General features: G+C 35.8%; 1 protein-coding gene across 1 annotated transcript in view; it reads right to left on the reverse strand.

Moving 5' to 3' along the window:
* The window catches only part of GNA12 (G protein subunit alpha 12), a 148,593-nt gene extending 125,762 nt beyond the window's left edge, over nucleotides 1-22,831 (reverse strand). The window contains exon 1 of the mRNA XM_074199475.1: nucleotides 22,520-22,831. Coding sequence (XP_074055576.1) covers nucleotides 22,520-22,816 — 297 coding nt within the window. The 5' untranslated portion in view covers nucleotides 22,817-22,831. The remainder of the gene's footprint in view (nucleotides 1-22,519) is intronic.
* Nucleotides 22,832-23,321: the final 490 nt, after the last annotated feature.

Here is a 23,321-nt window from a genome sequence, read left to right on the forward strand (position 1 = left end):
ACCTATGTATATCCTTCCATAAATTTGCTGAAGGAAACTCACACTTTTTCTTATTTTCCCTTGGCATTATGAATCTATCAGGAATTATCCCTCACTCTCTCCATGTCACCAAGCCCAATTTCCTTTATGATCATATATTTATTTGATGATTTTTGCCACTTTTCCTTTGAAATTCTTGGTTTTTAACATAGTATAACTGCTCATGCCCACCAAGAACCTCTCCACTGTCCTTTGGCTGACCCTCATTTTAAATTCTTTGGAGGCTATAATGTTTCAAGGATGACAGTCATACAGCACTCCAAAAGAATTCAGACATTAAAAATATAAGTGTCTATTTTAGAAAGAAGGTAGGGTGCGGTTAAAAGAACTTTAATTTCCCAAAGGTGACACAGTCCACTTTTTCCCCCTCATGGTTCAAGTTATAGGCTGCACTTGCATTGTCTAACCCAGGTATATGTTCTAATGGACAAAATTTATAGGATATTTTTTCAGTTGCCTAACATAGTATGTTTAATAGGCATTTCTCATCCACTTAGTTTCTTCTGTGAGTAATTAAGCTAAATTCTTTAAAGGGATTATGAATCTCAATTTAGATATCTGACACATTCAGGGATTTTATGCAATCAGTACAATGTTACTCCCCCAAACAGAAGGAACTAGAAGTTCTCATAATCTATAAAGTTCCTTCCTGATTTGGGCTTGGTACTAGATCTTTTCTACAGCAATGATAGATTATATGTTTCTGAAATTATAACTTTTTATCTTTGCTTTGTTTGAGTAATAGTATCTTGATAATATGGAATCACTCTACTCTGAGAAATGACAAAATTTGAAGAATCCAGAGGAACAAGAAAAAACTTTTATGAGTTGATTCAGAATTAAGGAAAAAGCAGGCAGCTAGATGGCACAGTGGATAGAGCACTGGTCCTGGAGTCAGAAGGACCTAGTTCAAATCCAGCCTCAGACACTTAATAATTACCTAGCTGTGTGACCTGGGGCAAGTCACTTAACCCCACTGCCCTGCAAAAAGGAAAAAAAGAATTAAAGAAAAAGAATAGCAAGAGCAAGCTATACAAAGACTACAATAATGTAAATTAAAACGATACTTAAAAAACAGCAACACTAAAAGGCAGCTGAATCAAGTTCATTGTGCTGACAACTGGAAAACAGATGGTGAAGTTCACTGCCTCTTTTTACAGTGTTAGGGAACTACAACTGGGGATTATATCAAACAATATCAGATGTGGTTTTTGAAGAGAAGAGATAGGCAGGAAAAAATAGAAAAACCAATGGAATAAGCATTCAGAGAACATAGGGTGTGTGTGTGTGTGTGTGTGTGTGTGTGTGTGTGTGTGTGTGTCTGTATGTTACAACTTGAGTCTGACTACAAACCTATAAATTATAAATTTACAAACTAAAAATCTAGTTTGAAGACAGAAGTATTTGGATTGTACTCAACTACTGCTTCCCTGGCTTCCTTGACTTCCTACAAGTCCCAGCTAAAATTTTTTTTAACAGGAATTCTTTCCTGATCCTTTTTAATTCCTTCTCTTCTATCACAAATTCAAAAATGGAGGGATTTCCTCCTCCCAAGGTTCTAGCCATTTTTACTTTGCCAACTATTTCCTTTTTATCAGTCAGGATCAGGTCCCCTCTATACTTCTATCACTTTTTGTAGAATGAAACTACCATTAGAGAAGAAAAGACTTTATCAGTTGTTCTATTACAAGAGAATTCCAAAACATGTCTAAATCAGACAGTCAAGCAACAGACTTTTATTTAGCACCTATTATGGGCCACTGTTGCAATACAAAGAAAGGCAAGACAACCCCCTGCTCTAAAGAAGTTCAGTTTAATGGAAGAAATGACAAACATCAATGTAAAAATAAGCTATATGCAAGATAAATGAAAATAATCAACAGAGGGAAGGAATTAGAATTAAGGGAGTTCAAGAATGGCATCTTATAGAAGGGAGGATTTTAGTTGGGTTTTGGTTAAGGAAGTAAGAGGGAAGGCAATCATTAGTAAATGCAGATAATTCAAATCCCTCTTTTTTCCAATCTAGAGGACTCTCCTACAACAATTTTCACCAAACCTGGGAATTCAACTTGATTTTTCTTGAATAAAGATGTCTGGAACATCTTGTTTGTCCTTACTCTCTGTATTTGTATTCCTATGACACCATCTAGTCCTCATTCTAAATAAGAAGCTCAGAAAGGATTAAGAGGATTTCCCAAGATGTGGTAGTATTAGAAAAACCTTTATGTTTGCTTTTTGTCTAGTTTTTGCAATGCACAGTTCCTACTTTAGACACCATAACAACTCTCATCTCTTTAGTAGAATTCATAATCCCCTCAAACAGTTTGATGTCCAGACTTCTTAAATGAAAAAGAAAAAATATTATTGATAAAACATAATAAGAAAGCAAAATGCATGCTTCCTGATAAAGACTTAAGTTGTCAATTGCTATTTTTAAAGCTTAAATATTTCTGCTTACAATTATAGCTATGTAAATATATATATATAATCAAAGACTAGAAGGAGGTGACATGGTTAAGGCTTGTGTTTTAGGAAGATCACTTTCACGGATAGAATGGAGAATTGCCTGGAGCAGGAAAGGTCAACCTGGAGGCTCCTGCAATAGTCCTGGCATGAGGTAAAAAAGCCCTGCACAAGGGTGATGGCAGTATCAGGGGAGAGAAGAATGCATATTCAAGAAATGTAGCAAAGCTAAAATTGAAAGGAGATGAAAATAGATTGTATATAGGGGGAGTGAGAGTATATATTTGAAGGTTTGAAGAGAATGGTGCCCTTGATAGGAAGAGGAAATTTAGAAAGATTTGAGGGGGAAAAAATAATGAGTTCTGTTTTAGACACATTGAATGTAAGATGTCTATGGAGTAATCAGTTTGAGATGTTCAACTGAACATCCTACAGAGGGAGAAGAAAAGAAGGCCTAGCACAGGACCTGAGTGACACCCACCTTTAGTGGGACTGACCAGGATGAAGCTCAGAAAAGGAGACAGCCCAGGAGAAGTCAGATAAGTAGGTAGAGAACCAGGATAGAAGAGAATATCAAGAAGAGGGAAACTTGACAGCATCAAAGGTTGCAGAGGTCAAGAAAGATGAGAACTGGAAATTAATTTCATGTCACTCTCCTAAACTGTAACTTCCAGTGGCTACCCATTAGCTCCAAAGACAAGATGAACTCTTATTAGCCATTCCAACCTACCTTTTCCAGGCTTATTACAGTAAAGCCAAACTGGCCTCCTCCAGGCCATTCTTACCTCCCTGCTCCACGTTTTGACACAGGTTGTTCTCCATGTCTGGAATGCACTCCACTCTCACCAACTTATTGTCTGAGTTACATCAATAAATAAAACTAGGACAGGCACTGAAAATGAGGAATAAGTTAAGCCCAGAATTAAACAGGATGAAGTCTTTGGAAAATTGCATAATTTTTTTATTGACCTCAAAAGTCTCTCTGAAACAAAGCTCCATTTTTTAAAATGCTAATATTCTTCTAATGATTTTCCATGTCATCTAGGAATTTAAGACAAAAAATACCATAATCTTCTTGAGACTGAAATAGAGACTCAACCGAAAGGGTAATGGAGAGATGCTAATGGTTATAAGCAGGCTATATTACAAAAAATAAAACCTGCAAGAAATATAATATAAATGATGTCATAAGAGAAATAGGTGGCCAGAAGAAAAAAAGAGTTGATTATGTAGCCAGAGTAAAAGACAATGAATCAATGGTCTTCATCATCCATGCAAAGGAGGTCCCCAGTTTATTGGCCATCAACACTGTTAGAGAATACTGTTCAATATCAATGCGGTCACAGATCTAAAACAAAACAAAATAAAAACTGGACTTTGGATTCAAAAGTTCTGGATTTCCCAGTTCTAGCAATGTATGTATGTAGATATGTATGCAAATACCATAATCTTTCTGAGACTTAAATTTCTCACTCGTATTGGGTACCTTCCCTTCTAATGGAATTATCTATTTAAATAATAAAAGAGGGCTTTGAAAACCTTAAAATTCTATATAAATATGAGTTATCAAATTTATAAAATATCTCATATTTCTCCAATATTTAGTATTCATTATATGGTATCACATTTCAAAAAAAGAATGATGATGTTTATCCTTCATCCTCAAAGAAGACCATGACATCAGGGAGGTGATACCATGACAAGCACATGAATTTAATTTGAGTGAGGGGGTGCTGTGCTAAGTTACAAGTATTGCTTTTTTCTCCAGAGCCATCTGGATTCAGTGGCCAGATATGAAATCAGGATAACTGGAGATGGTCCTGGATACGAGGCAACTGGGGTTATGTGACTTGTCCAAGATCACACAGCTAGAAAGTGTCAAGTGTCTGAGGCTGAATTCAAACTCCTGACCTCCTGACTCTAAGGTCAGTGCTCTATCCACTGTGCCACCTAGTTGCCCATCAATAAAGAATAAGTGATGTAGGAGCTGACACTGACAATTGTTATTCTCATTAAAAAAAAAAAAGACAAATGAGAATGAATTACTAGGGAATTCTTTCACCATCAAAAGCATTTATTTTCATGCACCACTGAGATGGTGCAATTGAATACACATTATAAGACATTGCTGTCCCCTAAAAACTTATGAATCTATTCCAAAAGCTTTATTAATTGAGCACAAGGTATAACTAACCTCTGCTTAAAAGATAACCTCATTCAAGTGTGGTGGAACATATTTGTAATCCAAGTTAAGGATTAGGAAGACTGAGGCTGGTGGGTATGTATAACAAAAAGAGACTAGAAGAAATATAATGTGTCACTGGGAGGGGAGGTCCACCAATACATTTAAGGATCAAACTAAACTAGACCAATTCAGAAATGGTAAGTCAAAGTTTCCATGGCCTACTTACAGCTATGGAACTGGGCCTGTGAGTAGTTGTGATAGGGGAGAGAAAAAGAAGGGAGAAGGAGAAGAAAAGGGATAGAAGAGACAGAAAAAGATGAGGAAAGAGAAAAAATAAGATGACTTTGTCAGTACTGTATAAGATAGAACTGGGAGGCAGAGAGAAACTGAATAAAGAGACAGTTATGATAATTTTAAAAAATAAAGTAATTTACACAGGATCCTGATCAATAGTAGAACAAGCATTAACTGAATTCTGGAGTTAAGTTTCTACTAAAACTAATGGACCAAACATACTGTGTATGTTCTACCAGCAGAAAAACTACATGAATTTACAGTTTCAAAATTCTTTATGCACATTCCTTGACCTCCTATTTACTAAGACTGGTACCAGTCTCAATACAGTTTAAGAGATTAGACACAATAAGTCTTTCAGGAACACTATAGTTACTAACCACTAAATGTCTGAAAAAGTAATTTTGATTTTCTGTAGCTATTCATGCATTATTTTAGAAGAATGAAATGACTGACTCCTAGTTAAGCATCTATGGTAAGCTTTGTTAATAGAGGTTTTTACTATAATTACTAATGAACACAGAATATTTTATATAGTCCAATGGAAGGGTAAAAGTACTGATGAGTCTTTCCCTAATACAACTCAGTAAAGTAGAAGACCTATTTTTCTATAAATATTCAGAGGAGAGGGAACTACTTATGTAAATATATCATTCCTTCCCTGAAAGACTGACAGCAAAGAGGGTAAAAGGCTGGATATAATAGCAACCCCAGATGTTTTGAGTAGAGTGAAGAAAAGTGAAAAGTTAGGAGAATAACAATAACAAAAAATATGAGAGAAATCCAGGGAAGAAGGGAAAAATAAGAAGAATTGGACTTAATACCTTTAGTTTCTTATCAGAAATTGAAATTACCTATTATTTTTTGACAAAAGTGATTTTTAAGAAGTCATTGTCTTGGAAAAGACTAAAGAAAAATTAAAAGAAATGAGAATAAGGTAACCTTTTCATTAAAGCATTCACTGAGTACCTAAGTAAGTCACAACACCATGCATTTTGAAAATATAAGATAATTTAAAAATGTTGATACCTACTTTCAAGGAAATTATCTTGTTTATATATTATAAAAAAAGAATTAGAAAAAACAAATGTCAGTAATGTCAAGGAAAACAAAATAAGTAATTAAGTGATGATAGTAGAGATAACCTAAATTAGGTAATCTCTCTTAGGGAAGAAAAATCTTGAAGTGAGTTTGAAAGAAAGTGAAGGCAGCTAGGTTGCACAGTGAATAGAGAACCAGGCTCAAATCAGAAAGCCCAGAGTTCAAATCAGACCTCAGATACTTACTTGCTATGTAACTCTGGGCAAGACATTCAATCCTGATTGCCTCTGTTTCTAATTTATATAATAAATTGGAGAAGGAAATTTTTGCCAAGAAAATCCCAAGTGGGGTCACAAAAAAGTCAGACGTGACTGAAAGTGACTGAACTGTCACTCAATGGATACGGATATGAGTAAGGACAAATAGATTATTCAGGGACCTGTTCAAATAAGGAATAGCTTGATGAGACTGGAGAGTAATAAGCACAAAGCATACTAAATAATAGATGAAAAGTTTGAATTTGACCTAACAGAAGACAAGTAGACTCTATAGAAGATAATGAACAGAAATAAGACCTTATGGAATATGGATTCTGAAACACTTTCCTCCCCTTGGTAGAAAGGTTCGGAATATGAGTACAGAATGTCAAATATGTTGTTAGATGTCATAATGTTAGATACTACTTACTGTATCTAATAAGGGATGGTTCTATGCAGATAGATTGCTATTAAGAAATAATTATGATGTAAAAAACAAACCCCTAAATCACATTTAAATCATTTTTTTTAAAAAAAAGGAAATTATTTCTGAAGTTCCTTTAGGGACTAACTATATTTTCTTGTTTTTCTTTTTCAAGACAGAGAATTCAATGTGGGAGGGAAGAAATGACTGATATAAAGGCAAAAAGATATCAATAAAGCTTTTTCAAATTCTAATTTTATTTATATTCCCATCCTTCTCCTTTAAAAATATGAATGTTAGCAAATAACATTTCCAATTCTTGGCATTACAATTACAAAGTATCCTTGCAAGATTTTTTTAAAAAGCAGACTGGCACATGCAAAAAATGTGATGCTTCCTGTGTTCATTAAATAGGAAGAAGGGATAGATAATACTTAACATTTATTTAGTATTTTAAAGTCAAGAAAAAATTTTATATGTATATTACCTTATTTGATTCTCAAAAATCCCGTGGGAAAAAGAGCTATTATTATGCCCATTTTATACCTAAGGAGACAGAATGCATTTGACCAGGGTCACATAATTATTATCTGAAGGGGGAATGTGAACTCAAGTAATCAAAGCACTAATAAGTTTAATCAAAAGTAGAATTAGAATTCAAAGAGCTAAAGCAACCTTCAAAAGTTAGGTAGTTTTTAATATAAAGTACCTAAGTATATGGTAACCTAACAAGTTGATTACAAGTTGTTTTTAAAATTTATGTTAAAATATTCTCCCTCTAGGAAATAATAAAAATGTGTCACATTTTCTAAAGCATTTCATGATGTTAACCACAGAATAATAAATAACTTGAAAATTTAATTATTTTCCTTCAACAACCTCCTATAAATATGTTATATACATATATACATATAGACAATAGAAAAGTTTTAGTTCTGCCTTTTTATTGTATAAATGAGGAAAGTGTGGACCTTTCTATGCTTTTAGAGTAGTATTCTACTGTGGTTTTGAGGCTATGAACAAACTTTAAGAAATCCTTATTAAAAAAATCCCCTCCTCACTTTTAGTAGCGAGAACAAAGATATTTCATTAGTCAAGGATTACAGAGAAATGTGAATGGAAATCCAAATGCCTGATAAAAGAAAAACCCCAGAGCTAAGAGAGAATAGTAGAAGGGGAAAATGGATTTGATCTGGAATTCCCAGGTAAATGAATCTCAAAGGCAAGAATATGGGATCAAATATGAACTAGAACCAGGAAGAACTTTAAGGCCTAAGACTGGAAAGGTTAGGTACCAGTGAAAATAAAAGAGGGAAAGTTACAGTGGAATAGTGGATAGAGCATAGGCCTGGAGTTAGTCAGACTCCTGTTCCTGGTTCAATCTGTCCTCAGATAATTACTGACTGTGTGATCCTGGTCAAGTCACTTTACCCCATTTGCTTTGGTTCCCTCATCTGTAAAATGATCTGGAGAAGGAAATGGCACACCACTCCAGTATATCTGCTAAGAAAACATCAAATGGGGCATGAAGAATCTAATGTGATTGAAATGACTGAACAAGAACATTAAATAATCTTTCTAATGTGCATGCATATATATGTATGTATGTATGTATGTATGTGTATATATATCCTTAAATACACAAACATACTTTTTCGCATTGCAAATAAATCCTAGAAAAAGTATTCTTGTAGTCTTAGAGTATATGACACTATGACACTGACTACAGAGTTGAGAAAAAAAAAAGAGAGGGAATACTAGATCCAAATATATTATTCTAGTGGCAGTCCTGCAATCAGTGTCATATACTTCAAAACCACAGAGTACATTTTTTAGAGTTAATTCACAAGGCTAAAAGTATGTATGTGAAGTTAAGGAGATTTAGACATACACACACTTCAGAAAGATTATTTAAATGTTCTATTCTTCAGTCATCATTTCAATCATGTCCCACTCTTCATGACCCCTGGCAAAAACACTCAAGTAATAAACTCCCTAAAAACTGAAATAAACCAAAAAAGAAATCAATGACTTCAAGAGACATCCAGAAATATAATAAAAGTCTTAAGGAAAAGTTGATCTAAGCTGGATCAAAAAACGAAGACTAAAAAAAGAAGAAAATGTAAAATATCTGATAACAAAAACAAATCACCTGAAAAATGTATACAGGAGAGATAATTTAGAATAATTGAACTGCCTGAAAACCATTCTTTTTTTTTAAAGCTGTAACACTTTATTTTTAGAGATCAAAATTCAACGTGTTCTGATCTATTAGAACCAGGGAGCAAAGACAGAAATAATCCATCTCCTGAAAGAAATCCTAAAAGGAAATGTTTCAAGAGTTTCATAACCAAGATCCAGAGTTCCCACATCAAAGAAAAACTACTGTAAAGCATCCAGGAAAGGAGCAAAGTACTAAGGAATCACAGAAACGATCATATGAGATCTGACAGCTTCCAATAAAAATGAAAGCTCTTTGAATACAATATTCCAAAGACAGAAGATAGAAGATAACAATAAAGAATAATTTAGTTTATAAATATGAGCACAGTCCTATTGGTAAAAATGAATTTTAATAGAGAGCTTTCAAGTATTTCTGATAAAAAGATCAAAGTAAAGTAGGAACTTTGAAATGAAAACAAGAGACAAAAGAAACTTAGAAAGGTAAATTTATTTGAGCAACAAAGAGGTTTTGGATGATGATGTAATGTTAATATTCAACACAGGAAAAAAACAATAAGGGGCAGCTAGGTGGCACAGTGGATAGAGCACCAATCCTTGAATCAGAAGGAGCTGAGTTCAAATCCAGACTCAGACACTTAATAACTGCCTAGTTCTGAGAACCTGGGCAAGTCATTTAACCCCAATGTCTTAAATAAATCAAAAATTTTAAAAAAGGAAAAAAGAAAAGCAACAAGTGTGCTTATAGACCTTTAATATATTCAAAGGATATTAAGAATATTCAATAAGAAAAGCAGGACATAAGGATGGATTGGTTCTCTTCTGACAGTTTTATGAAAGAGAAGATAGAGGAGAATAGAAGGATTACACTAGTGCAAAAATGGAGGATGAAGGGGATAAGTAGTTGCTACTTCTCATAATTGAGGTATGTGAGAACATCATAGACATGGAAGAAGTAGAGGAGTGGGTATCAGACAAATCTCACTTACTTGAAACAGACAAAGGAGAGTTGAACACTCACTGTTTGATATAGAAATACAAAGGATTTGGGGAGGGTGGAGTTTAGGAAAGATGATAATGCTGGGGAAGGAACAGTCATAAGTAAAATCATCTTCCTAATCCCAAAGTTGAAATTAAAAAGGTATAGAAATTCTAGAATCTAAGGGAGTGACTATCAATTTAGAGAATGGCTGGACAATTTTCATTGTGTAAACACGTAATAGCATATAACTGTACTTACAAGAAACTATAAGGAGGGGTTACAGGAAAACAAGCATACTAAAATTTTTGATGGAACTGTTCATTGGTCTACCACTGTGGAAAGTAATTTGGGCAGCTACATGGCACAGTGGATAGAGCACCAGTCCTGGAGTCAGGAGGACCTGAGTTCAAATTTGACCCTAGACACACTTAATAATTGCCTAGCTGTGTGAACTTGGGCAAGTCATTTAACCCCCTTGCCTTAAATTAAAAAAAAAATAATTTGGAACTATCCCCCCACCAAGTCAATAAATTGTACTAAACTGTACCTAGCAATACCACTTCTAGGGTTCTATCCCCAAAGAAATCAAAGAAAGATGAAAAGAATTCAAGTATAAAAAAATTAATAGCAATTCTTTTCTTTTTCTGTTTTTATTAGTATTTTATTGCAATTGTTTTCATAGCTCAAAAAAAAACAACAAAGAGAGTAACCATCAATTAAGAAATGTCTAACCAGATTGTAATATGTGAATGTAACGGAAAATCATTATACTATATAAGATATCAAAAATGGATGAAAGACCTAATTGATGAAGAATAAAATGAGAAGTAGGAAAATAATTTATGTAATAGTAACCTTATAAATTAGAACAACTTTCAAAGTCTTTTAGATTTCTGATCAATGCAATAATAAAGCATAGGTTCAAAGAATGGAAGAAAAAATTACTTGTCTCCTGCCAGGAGGAGGTATCAAAAGATTCAAAATCTATCATATGACATACATTTTTGGATATACTTGATATAGAAGTTTGTTTTGGTGGAATAGAAGGAGGGAAAATAATTCTGGCTAGTTAGAAGATTTAAATTGAAAGCAGTTTTAAATCAAAAAAAGAGAAATACTTAAAAGAGATAATTAAAGAATCCTGGATAAGAGTATTGTAGAATGAGGTGAGAATAAGTTGTAGAATTAATAATGTAGAATCCTGAGAATAATTTATACAAGAGGGGCAGCTAGGTGGCACAGTGGATGGAGCACCTACCCTGGAGTCAGGAGTACCTGAGTTCAAATCTGGCCTCAGACACCTAGCTGTGTGGCCTTGGGCAAGCCACTTAACCCCATTTGCCTTCCAAAAACATAAAAAAAAATTTATACAAAAACAGCAACCTTGTAAAGAAATACTTAGTTATCTTGATTAATTTGATCAACCTTATTTCCAGAGGACCTTTATAAGAAAACACACACACACACACACACACACACACACACATACGAAAATCAATCTCAAAGGGAAGGCACTAGCAATGGGGGATTCAAGGAAAAGTCTGCAGAAGATAGAAGTTGAGTTGAGCTGAGTCTGGAGGGAAGCCAGGGAAGAAGACAAGAAAAAGAGTTAAGAGATTTAGGCACAGGGAAGAAGAGATGAAAAGGTTCAGAGTTGGAATATCTAGTGTGAGAAAAAAACAAGAAAGCCAGTTTAACCAGATCATAAAGAATATGGGAGCAATTTAAATTAAACAGCTTCATTTACTTCAATAATCAAAAAAGTACCTGCAGTGACTACATGGTTATCTATCACTAACAAATAAAGGGAAAAAAAATTACACAAACTCAAATCAGAAGATACATCTTAAAATTTATGTAACCTTTTCCCCCATCCCCAACTTGGAATTTACATTCAAAAAACTTCTAACATTAGGTTCTGAAGTTTTTCAAATACAAATACATATAGATAGACGGATAGATAGATAGATATAGATATATATACATATATTGTCATTCTTCACAAATACCTGAATTGGTATATTGAAATGATATTCTTCTTTTAACTAAAGAGGGAACTTTCCAAAGCCCAATATCAGTCAGCATTAATAGGCTTAGAATTCAAAGCATTTTTCCATTCTCTTTCTACTTTTCAGGTCTATTGTTAAACCTAGTAGCATGGCTTGAAGGGTAATATAAATTTTGATCATATAATGTAGTCTAAGTTCATTAGAAAATATCATAGTAACTAGCAGATTTTTAACGTATTCATGATACTGATGTTCTGTGGAACATATTTGACCACACCACTTTTCTAAACATTTCCAAGTCTTCCTTCTTCCTGGTCAACTAGCCAATATATTTTCTTTATTTTCTCTGCCAAAGTTGGTCATACAGTCCTAAACCAGAACAAATTCCAAACTGATTCACGAAGGTGATACAACGTAGCACACTTCCAGCTTCTCAAAGTACATGTTACTCTATAGGTTAAAACAGTGATTGTATTTTCCAGATAACAAAAGTATATTGTTTGACACATCCTAAGCATTATCCTAAACATAGACAGGAACAAAAGAAATGTTCAAACTGGCTAACCTATCAGGGAATGTAATATAAGCAATCAAAATCAGTACTAACCTCAAATTTTAATTCAATACAAGAGTAAATTACTGACAGACAAAAAAATTTAAAAAACAAGCATGATTCAAAGAAAGTTAACCTGAGACCTGATGGCATGATTTCAGGGCCTACTTCTTCAGTGCTGGAAGCAAGGCTGAGAATAAATAACCATTTGCACAAGTATTAAATGAGTGAATTTCCTAATCAGGATTCTCTATGCTAATGAAATGTTTCTCCCAAAAGAGACAAAATATTGAGATCTAATGCCCTGTTCATAATTTTTTTTTTTTTAGGTTTTTGCAAGGCAAATGGGGTTAAATGCCTTGCCCAATGCCACACAGCTAGGAAATTATTAAGTGTCTGAGGACGGATTTGAACTCAGGTACTCAACTACAGGGCCAGTGCTCTATCCACTGTACCACCTAGCCACCCCTGTTCATAAATTTTTGAACTATCTATCTGAAACCCCTATCTCCTACAATAAAAGAGGCAGTATGTAATGCAATAGAAAAAACCTGATTCAGAAGTAAATATAGATTCCAGTCCCACTTCTGATGCTTACTACTTGTAACTTAACAAGTCATTTAACCTCCCTTGGCTTCAGTTTTCTCACTTGAGTAGCCTGTGAGGTCCCTTCTCATGCCAACTTGTATGATCCTATGAAAATGCCAAGAATATTCAGTTTTCTCCATTTAAGTAATTGTACTTGGTGACTGCTTCAAAATCCACTTAACCCCTACCTGGCCTAGGAGATATTAGAATCCAGAAGACTGGTCTAGGACAAGTTATGGGGCCACAGTCATGCAGTAGATAATTTGTTAAGCATTGTCTTGTTCTGTTAATTTTACACAAGAAGAAAGCAATGTGTTGTAATTAAGCATGTTTTTCTGTTTACAAGAGTGGTAAATTGGGGCGGCTAGGTGGCATAGTGGATAAAGCACTGGCCCTGGAGTCAGGAGTACCTGGGTTCAAATCTGGTCTCAGACACTTAATAATTACCTAGCTGTGTGGCCTTGGGCAAGCCACTTAACCCCATTTGCCTTGCAAAAACTAAAAAAAAAAAACAACCCCCCCCAAAAAACAAAAAAAAAACCAAGAGTGGTAAATTCTATTATTCCAAGGTCAAATGACTGATGCTGAGTAAAATACAACTGATTCAGGAAGAAGTATGATTTTCCAGGAAGTGGGGGATCCACAGATATTCTGAGATAGGACAGTTTAAATATTAATGAATTTGGAGTCTGAGGATCGTGGTTCAAATCCCAATTTTTTCATTTACTAATTGTGTGAGCCTGGGCTAGTCGAAAACCTCAGTTTCCTCATATGTAAATAAAATAAAGGAGTCTTAGATGGTCTCTTAAATTCTTTCCCACTTCAAAAATCTGATTCAGCAAATTCACACTAGTCAATCCTTAGGATTATCACTTGGTCAAGAGGGTGGGAGCTAGAAGATGTGACTTCAAGTTCTAGAAGCCACAGAAAGTTTGGCACTTCCTGGAAATGTCAGAGTGAAATTTCCCAGGTTTCAGTGGTTAAGAAGGCCATTTATGATTTTCTACAATGATTGCCTTTGATGGCCTTTGGTGGTGAATTTAGAACATGTTTAAGTAAGCAACTATCTCTGTAATAGTACTAGTATAAAATAAAATAGTAAGTTAAATACCAAATCTGTTACATATCATTAATTTCTCTGGCTTGAGGATCATCCTACTATTAAACCACTATTAAACTACAGATAAACGTTTAAGTTTAAATTATCAATTCTATTTTTAAAATATCCTAGCCACGCCTATATTTTTAAATATGTGAAAATGAAGAAAATAATTACAAGTTGCTAGCAATAACCCCCAAGTACTGCTTTATTCCAACTTACATAAATATGACTAAAGGTTAGATATTGCTAACTCTAAATAGGTTTTGTTAAAATGCAAACCTGAAAACTGTGAAGCAAGACTTATTTATACAAACAATTCCCCCAAAATGACCAGAAGCTTCTTTTTTGAATTTTTCAACTGATGGAAAAGGGGTTTTTTGCATTACAAAAGGACCACCCAAGTGTGTCCAAATGTAAAATTTGGCCAGTTTAGTGAAATTTGCTCAGAAGGCAATTTACTGCTCTCCCAAACACAGAAAGAAACCCTAGAAGCAGATTTTCTTTGAGAGACAACAAGATACAATACACTGGCTTTGAAGTCAAAGGGGCTAGCTAGGTTCAAATCCTACCTGTACCACCATTTGTAGGTACCATTTGTGTGACTTTGGACAAGTCACTTAAATTCTCTGGGACTCTCAAATTTCTTCATCTGTAAAATGAAGAGATCAAATTAGATGGTCTCTAAATCTATGCTGTACTTAAAAAAAATCTGCATTCAAAATCCACTATATAGTTTACATAAAAAGATTGGTGCTTGTGTGACCAAAGAAACAAAAGCTCTTCAAGGATGCAGACTTCTAAAGGACTTGGAAACCTTGGCATCAAGATGTTTCTTTAACATCTTTTTCATTTTAACCTAAGTAAATTTTATTCTTTTTTTAACAACTGTTAAAATAGATGAAAAAGATTTTCATTTTAGAAAATCATAATCATAGGTCATAAACATATACTTGAATTTTATCTTTCAATGATTTTTGTAAAGTTTCTTTAAGAGAAGAAAATTGGTTAGAATGCCTTTAGCTTCTATACTCTAATTCTTCCCTATTATCTATGGTTAATTAAAAGATTTTTTTTTGTCTGAAGGGATCTAAAAGCATTTTGGCACTAGTGGAGTATAATTTAACTTTTTCTATATACTGTAAAGTTAAACTTGTTTCCTTAATTGGGGAAAGCTACATTCCAGTAAACAAAGAAAGAGAAAATACACAGAATTTTAAAGCACTATTAAAAGTAGATTACATTTAAATTATCTTGATACATCATTTATTCCCAAAAAATTTATTTCCAAAAAACTTCTACAATACTCTCCAGCTCTAAATCTATTTTACATTATTATTCTCCATATAAATTTCAAATAAGTATTTCTACATTGTATAAATCCTATATCCCCCTACTCAAAAACAGGTTCCTTATTGCCTCTAGAATAAAATTCAAACTATTCATCCCATAACACTGACAATGTGGTTTCTATCTAACTTTACAGATGAACACTTCCCTCCCCATACTCTGGTTCCAGGCAAACTTAGCCTAGTATCTAATTCCCTGAATTTAACATGTCCTCTCTAGTGCCTTTGCACATCCCTGTTTCCTAAAATTCACTCATACTTCACCTCATCTCTTAGACTCTCTAGCTTCCTGGAAAGTAGTTTAGTAGAAATTGGGTATAAAATAACATCTCATATCATAAACAGAGATAAGGGAAAAATACTTACATAAAGATGTCATAAGCAAATTAGGGTCATGGAATATTTAACCTGTCAGATTTATGACTAAAGAAGAGATAGAGAATATTTCAGGATGTAAAATGGATAATTTTGAATTCATCAAATTAAAAAAGTTTTTCACAAACAAAATCAATGCAGTCAGTATTAGAAGGGAAGCAGTAAACTGGAAAAAAATTTTTACAGAAAGTTTCTCTGATAAAGGCCTATTTTCTCAAACCTATAAAGAACTGAGTCAAATTTATAAGAATGTGCGTAATTCCCCAATTGATAAATGGTTAAACAATATGAAAAAGAAGTTTTCAGGAAAAAAATAAAGTTATAAATAGTCATATAAAAATGTTCTAAATCACTAATGACTAGAGACATACAAATTAAAACAATTCTGAGGCAGCACCTCATACCTATAGACTGGTCTCAAAGGAAAATTACAAATATTGGAAGGGATATGGAAAAACTGGGACACTAATTCACTGCTGATGGAGTTGTGAACTGATCCAATCATTCTGGAAAGCAATTGGGAACTATGTCCAAAGGGCTACAAAAATGATCGCTTACCTTCTCTGATCCAACAAGTACCACTATTAGGTCTATACCTCAAAGAGATCACGGAAAAAGGACCCATATGTACTAAAAGCATCTCTTGCCATAGTGAAAAGAATTGGAAATTGATGGAATGACCATCAATTGGGGAATGACTGAATACATTATGGTATATGATAATGATGGAAAACTATTTTTCCATAAGAAATGATGAGCAGGATTTCAGAAAGATCTCCATGAACTAATGCAAAGTGAAATGAGCAGAACAAGGAGAACAGTGTACACAGTGATAGCAATACTGTATCATGATCAACTGTAAATGACTTAGCTATTCTCAACAATACAATAATCTGAACTAATTCTTAAGGACTTAAGATAAAACATGCTATCCATACCCAGAGAAAGAATTGGGAGTCGGAATGTGAATTAAGCATACTCTTTAAACTTTATTATTCTTTTTTTAAGACTGGTCTGTTTTCTTTCGTAACATGTCTTATATGGAATGTTTTCCATGACTGCACATGTATAATCTATATCAAATTGCTTGCCTTCTTAGGGAGGAAAGGAGTGAGAAAGAGAATTTGAAATTCAAGATTTAAAAAAACAAATACTAAAAAAACTTGTTTACATGTATTTGAGAAAAAAATCTAAAGATGAAAGAACTTTTTAAACTACAATCTCTAGCTTCAAGGTTCATATAAGGTGTCAAGGGTTTAGTCATATGTTCCCTAATCTTCCCCTTACCTCTTTAATGATCACTACTCTCCCTCCATACTTTTTATTGACTTGTGGATTTGAGGTCATAGATCTAGAGATAGAAGGGATTCAAGAAACTACCTAGTTCACTCCTTCATTTTATAAGTGAGGAAACTGAAGCCCAAAATGATGATGTGATTTACTGGGTTCTGGGGATATAAATAATGATGAATGAAACAATCCCTTAAAGTTAACTGGAGAGACATTAAGGACACAACAGTGTATATGTAGAATAAATATAAAAAGAATAAATGTAAATATATTTAATTTGGAGTACTTAAATACAAGGCAGTAGGAGAGTGAGAACACTAGGAAGAGAAGGATTCAGGAAAGACTTCATGTAGAAAAGGCAGTGCTGGAGTATTGTCTTGAAGGAATAATGTACAATAGGTACTGCAAAATATCTTAAAACTAAACTAATATTTACAGTTTTCTTTATGTCCAGATTTCAAATTCAATTATTTATAAGAAAACATTAGCTATTCCCTCCCCAATAATAGTGGTCAAAAGAATGAATAGCAAGTTATCAACAAACACATGAAAGAATGTTTCAAATCATTAATAAGAAGAGAAATGCAAACAAAAACAACTGAGATCCACCTCTTACCTATTAGACTGACAAAGATGAGAATATCATAACTGTTGGAAGAAAGACATACTAATGACTTGGTGGTAGACCTGTAAATTGGTTCAAATCAATTTGAAACTATATATATATATATATATATATATATATATATATATACATATACACACACATAGAGAGCGCGAGAGAGAGTGAAGCCACTCAACTATGTGTACTATGTGTATATTAGATAGATAGATAGATAGATAGATAGACGATAGACGTATATGAATACACACACACATATACAACCCTTTCATACTACTAAATGGGCATATCCCGAGAGGTCAGAAATAATTGATATGTGCAAAAATACCTCAAGCACTTTTTCTTATAGCAAAGAAATGAAAACAAAATTAATGTACATCAATTGAGGAATATTTTAACAAATTATAGTATATGGACATAAAATATTATATTGAAAGAGATGAAGAATATGAAGTATTCAGAGAGACTTGAGAAGACTTATATAAACTGATATTGAATAAAATAAATAGAACCAGGAGAACAATTTACAAGATGACAATTTTTTTTAACTCCAACTTTGAAAGACTCAGTGAATGATCATGAATTCAGAAAACCCATAGTAAAGCTCTCCCTGAGAGCCTGGGGAAAAGAATGAGACATTATTTTCAGGCATTTTTAGACTATATATTTGTTACAAGGGACTGAGATAAGTTAGTGGGTAGGAACAGAGATAAAAAAAAAAGGCCATCAGTGAGACTTTTTTAAAAACAGGAAAAAAACTTGAAAAGAGGGCAATTTTTGTCATGACCTTGTTAAATTTACTGTATACTTAAAAACACACACACACACACACACACACACACACACAACTACATAACTAGTGTTCCCAGTTTCATAGTTAATCTTTTTTACCTCTTCTCTGTAAAATGAAATATTGTTTGTTGATGAGTATATAAAAAGGAAATCCAATTTTTTTTTTTAAAGGGCCTGGAAATTTAATATGAAGCATACTTGTAAAGTAGTGGTAATCCAATGCAAAGTCAAATTTAAACTATTTTCACTCAAATATTAGAAGAACAAACTACCAAAATCTATGAAATGACTTTGCTAGGTTTGACAGGAGTTTTTCCTTTTTTTTTTGGCAATAACTGTTAATTTGAAGTCTTGAAGTCTTTAAGTTACAGTAGATACTATTACAGCAATTTCTGATTTTTAAGGATCCTGTAATGATATTGAACACTATTCATAATCACGCTAACTGAATTCTGAATAAAGTCTATCTCAGTGTAGAGGTTTTACATATAATAGACAATTTGAAATAGTCTAATTACTTTCCTCTTTAACATGCTTAAAATAAGCAGGTAGATCTATTTAATATTTTTTTAATTTTTTGGTTTTTTTAATTTTACAGTTTTCCCTCAATCTTGCTTCCTTCCCTCCCTCCCACCCCCCTCAGAAGGCAATCTGATAGTCTTTACATTGTTTCCGTGCTACATCAAAATTGAATGTGTTGAGAGAGAAATCATATCCTTAAGGAAAAAAATATGATAGCAAATTACATAATAAGATACTTTTTTTTTTAAATTCAAGGTAATAGTCATTGGTCTTTGTTTAAACTCCACAATTCTTTCTTTGGATACAGATGGTATTCTCCATTGCAGATATTCTAGAATTGTCCCTGATTGTTGGCACTCATGAAATGAGCACTACTTAATATTTTTTTTTTTGCAAGGCAGTGGGGTTAAGTGGCTTGCCAAACGCCACACAGCTAGGTAATTATTATTAAGTGTCTGAGGACAGATTTGAACTCAGGTACTCCTGACTCCAGGGCCAGTGCACTACTTAATATTTTTGACCAAAAATTTTATCTGGGTTAGAACTGTTATTTGAAGATTTGCATTGGACAATTTAACAATTGCCTTTATCCCAAAGTTGATGTAACCCACTGTGATACCAATGCTTTAAAAGAAATCTCATAAAAATAGCTCAGAATTAAAGAAAACTTAATTTTTTAAAAAAGCTAAGTCATTCACTTTTATATTATACTCCTTAATAAGTTGGTCCTTAAAAGTAAAGGAATTTGTTTATGAAAGCATAAAAAGACAGGGAGATAAACTCAGGTCATGTTTACATGACACTTGCAAAATCAGCTGATTTAACAGAGTAAGGGGGAAAATCAAATTAGTTGTTTCTTTGAAATAACTAGATAATTCAGTCACAGCAATTGCAAACAGTCTTTGCAAACTTTAATATTATTCTGAATAATAGCAGTCTGTTAAAAATTTTTTTTAAATTTCTTCTTCAGTAATGAGAAATGTCCCAATACACTGCTCTAAATTCAAAGCAGAATTTGAAGATATTTTTCTTGTTAGAACAGTTAATATTTAATTTGACATTACAATTACATAAAAGTTGGGAAGGTAAGACCTGTTAGTTAACAGGAAATTTATTTCTGCTAAAAAACAGTTAAAGTTAACAAAAGTAAAAGTTAACATTTTGCATACATTGGTAAAAGTTAAACCTAGATTGTCTAAAACTCATTTGAAATAATTGTGATTTTCAAGATTTACTTCATTTTTAAAAAATCACATTTATGATATTTACATTGCCAGTGGCCTTCTGAGTTTAAAGAAACTGGGAGATGGTAAGTTCTATTAACCTAAATCAATTAAGAGGGTTTTTTTTTAATTCAGGAAAAAGGCATAATTTATAATGAGTATGACTGTTAAATGGCAAACAATTTTGGCTAGAAAAGAAATTTCCTAAATTTCCTAGGAAATAAATGGTAGTTTTCCAAATACACTCTCAATTCCTAGTAAATTAGAAACAACTAGTCTAGATGTTTAAATATTTTGTGAGGGTTCTTCTTAACTTTTAGTCTTCTGAAAAAAGGTGGAAAAGAAGAAAATGGCTATTTGTCAGTTTTTCTCTTTATTTTTTCTTAACCATTTCTAAGTATTTCTAATAAGTCTATAAAGGAAAACAATGTGATCTAGTAAAAAAAAATCACTGAACTAAATTAAAAGAACCATTCTAGCATGGCTGACACTTGAACTGACCTTCAGAAGGTCACTCTTCCTAGACCTCAGTTTCCTTATTTGTGAAAAGAGAAGATTAAACTAAATGATCTCTAAAGATATCTGCAGTTCTAAAATCTTAAAGTAAAGTGAAATCCTTTGCCTCCAGGACACCAGGCTTGTTCCCTGGCACAACTAATTTTACAATGCTATCTGGGTCCTCAGGTCTATGTTCCCATTCCTTTCCCCCTACTTCTATAATGAGCCAAATGACAATTTGAGGCCTGAAAATTGTCCTCTTTTGACCACTTAAAAACCAAGAGAGAAAAAGTGAACAAAGATTATCCTTAAGTAGAGAAAGAAGGTCAACTCTGCATTCACTCAGTAACTTCACCAAAGTTCTCTGTGACCCTTTTAAACACTGGATAATACTAAAAAAAGATTTGGGACTTTTTTTTTCTCTTTGTACACTCTTGAAAAGGGTAGGAACAACTTCCTCTTCATCAGCTTTTTCTGACTGAAGACTAAAGGGTGGAGTGGGAAAACCACAGACATCATACAGCAACTTTCTAAAGTAAGCAGCCAATCTGCAGTGGTTTGCTACCCCAAGTTCCCAATGTGGTTTTTCCTTTAGAAGTCCAGTCACAGTCTCTCTTTCCCTTAAGATTGACAAACCAAATGTCTAAAGGATGGCCATATCTGCCATCCACAGTACAGTATTCTGAATAGATCAGGGCAGGGAAGGAAAAGATTACTTTTTGGTAATAGCAAAATAAAAAGAGTCTGAGTTACAAAAGTAACAGACCCCAAACAAAAATAACCAAATGTATTTTCAGTATGATAAACATTTGTCTCTCTAAGGCATAAGATCAACACTGGAAAAGACCAAAGGATGGCCAGATTTGCCATCATCCACTCTATGGTAACCCCAACAGATGAGGACAGGGAAGGAAATGATTGTTTTTCTGGTGATAGCAAAAAAAACAAGTCTGAGTTACAAAAATACAGCACATCAAAAATACAGACCCCAAACAAAAATAACCAAATGTATTTTCAATACAATAAACATTTATTAAGTGTGGTCTCTCTATAAGATCAACACTGGAAATGTCCAAAGGATGACCAGATTTGCCATCCACATTACAGTAACCTCAATAGATCAGGACAGGGAAGGCAAAGATTGTTTTCTGGTGATAGCAAAAAAAAAAAGAGTCTGAGTTACAAAAATACAGACCGCCAAACAAAAAAATAACCAAACGTCTTTCTACTATAGTAATCATTTATTAAATGCCTACTATATTTTGGAGAGATAAAAGGATGCAAATGAAGCATAGGGCAGTGCTATTTTCGCTGGCACTCCCAGGCTGCGGCGCACCTTCCTCACTCCCTCACCTGGTCCCCACAAGTGGCAAGGCGAGCCCGAGCTACTGCTCTGTGCCCGGCCCGGGCTTCTGGAACTGCCCGGCCCGGGCTTCTGGAACTGCCCGGCCCGGGCTTCTGGAACTGCCCGGCCCGGGCTTCTGGAACTGCCCGGCCCGGGCTTCTGGAACTGCCCGGCCCGGGCTTCTGGAACTGCCCGGCTATTGTTTCGAAGCCCCGTCGGGGCTGGAGGCCTCCAGCTTGGGAAGAGCCAGGGGCCAGGAGCAGGGGGCATGGGGAGGTCCGGGCGCAAAGGCTGCCCTCGCGCCCGCGGGGCCCACGGGTGGCGCGGGTCGCGCCCTCACCTGGCCCAGGTGGGCCGGCAGGAGAGGGCGGCGCGCCCCCCGGCTCACCTTGAGGATGTTCTCGAAGATGGTGTCCCGGAACTCGAGCAGCGCCTTCTGGTCGAACTCGCGGCCGTGGATGATGCGCATCTGCTTGAGGAAGGTGGACTTGCCGCTCTCGCCCGCGCCCAGCAGCAGGATCTTCACCAGGCGCCGCACCGCCCGCCGCTCCCGCGCCAGCAGCGCGTCGATCTCCCGGCTCCGCCGCCGGGCCTCGCGCTCCGAGTCCCGGCCGCCCCGCCGCTCCCGCCCGCCCGCCTCGGCCGGCAGCAGGCAGCGGCCGAGGGTCCTCACCACCCCGGACATGGCCCCGCCGGCCGCCGACAGCACGGCCCGGGCCGGGCGGGGACGGCGGGGGCGCGAGGCGGCGGCCGCCCCTTCACGGCCCCCCCGCGGCCGCCCGCATCCGCCGCGCCGAGCCCCGAGCCCGCAGGCGCGGGCTAGGCGCCGGGGGCCATCGGAGCAGCCCCAGCCCGCCCTCGGGGGCGCCGGCCCCGCCAGCCGGGGGGGGGGAAGGGAGCGCCGCTCCGCCGGCCGGGGCGGGGGCGGCCCAGGGGCGCGGCCGCGAGCCCGGAGCCGCCCGGCGACCCGCGGGACGGGCGGAGGAGCGGGCCCGGCGCTGCGGAGCGGGCTGCCGGCGGCCTCGGGACCCGAGCGGGCGGAGAGCGGCCCTCGAGGCCCCGCGTCCGTGGCCGGAGCCCAGCGCGCCCCGCCGCCGCCGCCGCCGCCGCCCGCTCCCAGCCCCGCTCCGGCTCCCAGCGAGCCGCTCCGACCCCCCGCTGCGGCCGGGGAGGGCAGGAGGGGAGGGAGG

This window comes from Macrotis lagotis, chromosome X (assembly GCF_037893015.1).
Source record: "Macrotis lagotis isolate mMagLag1 chromosome X, bilby.v1.9.chrom.fasta, whole genome shotgun sequence".
NCBI lineage: Eukaryota > Metazoa > Chordata > Mammalia > Peramelemorphia > Peramelidae > Macrotis > Macrotis lagotis.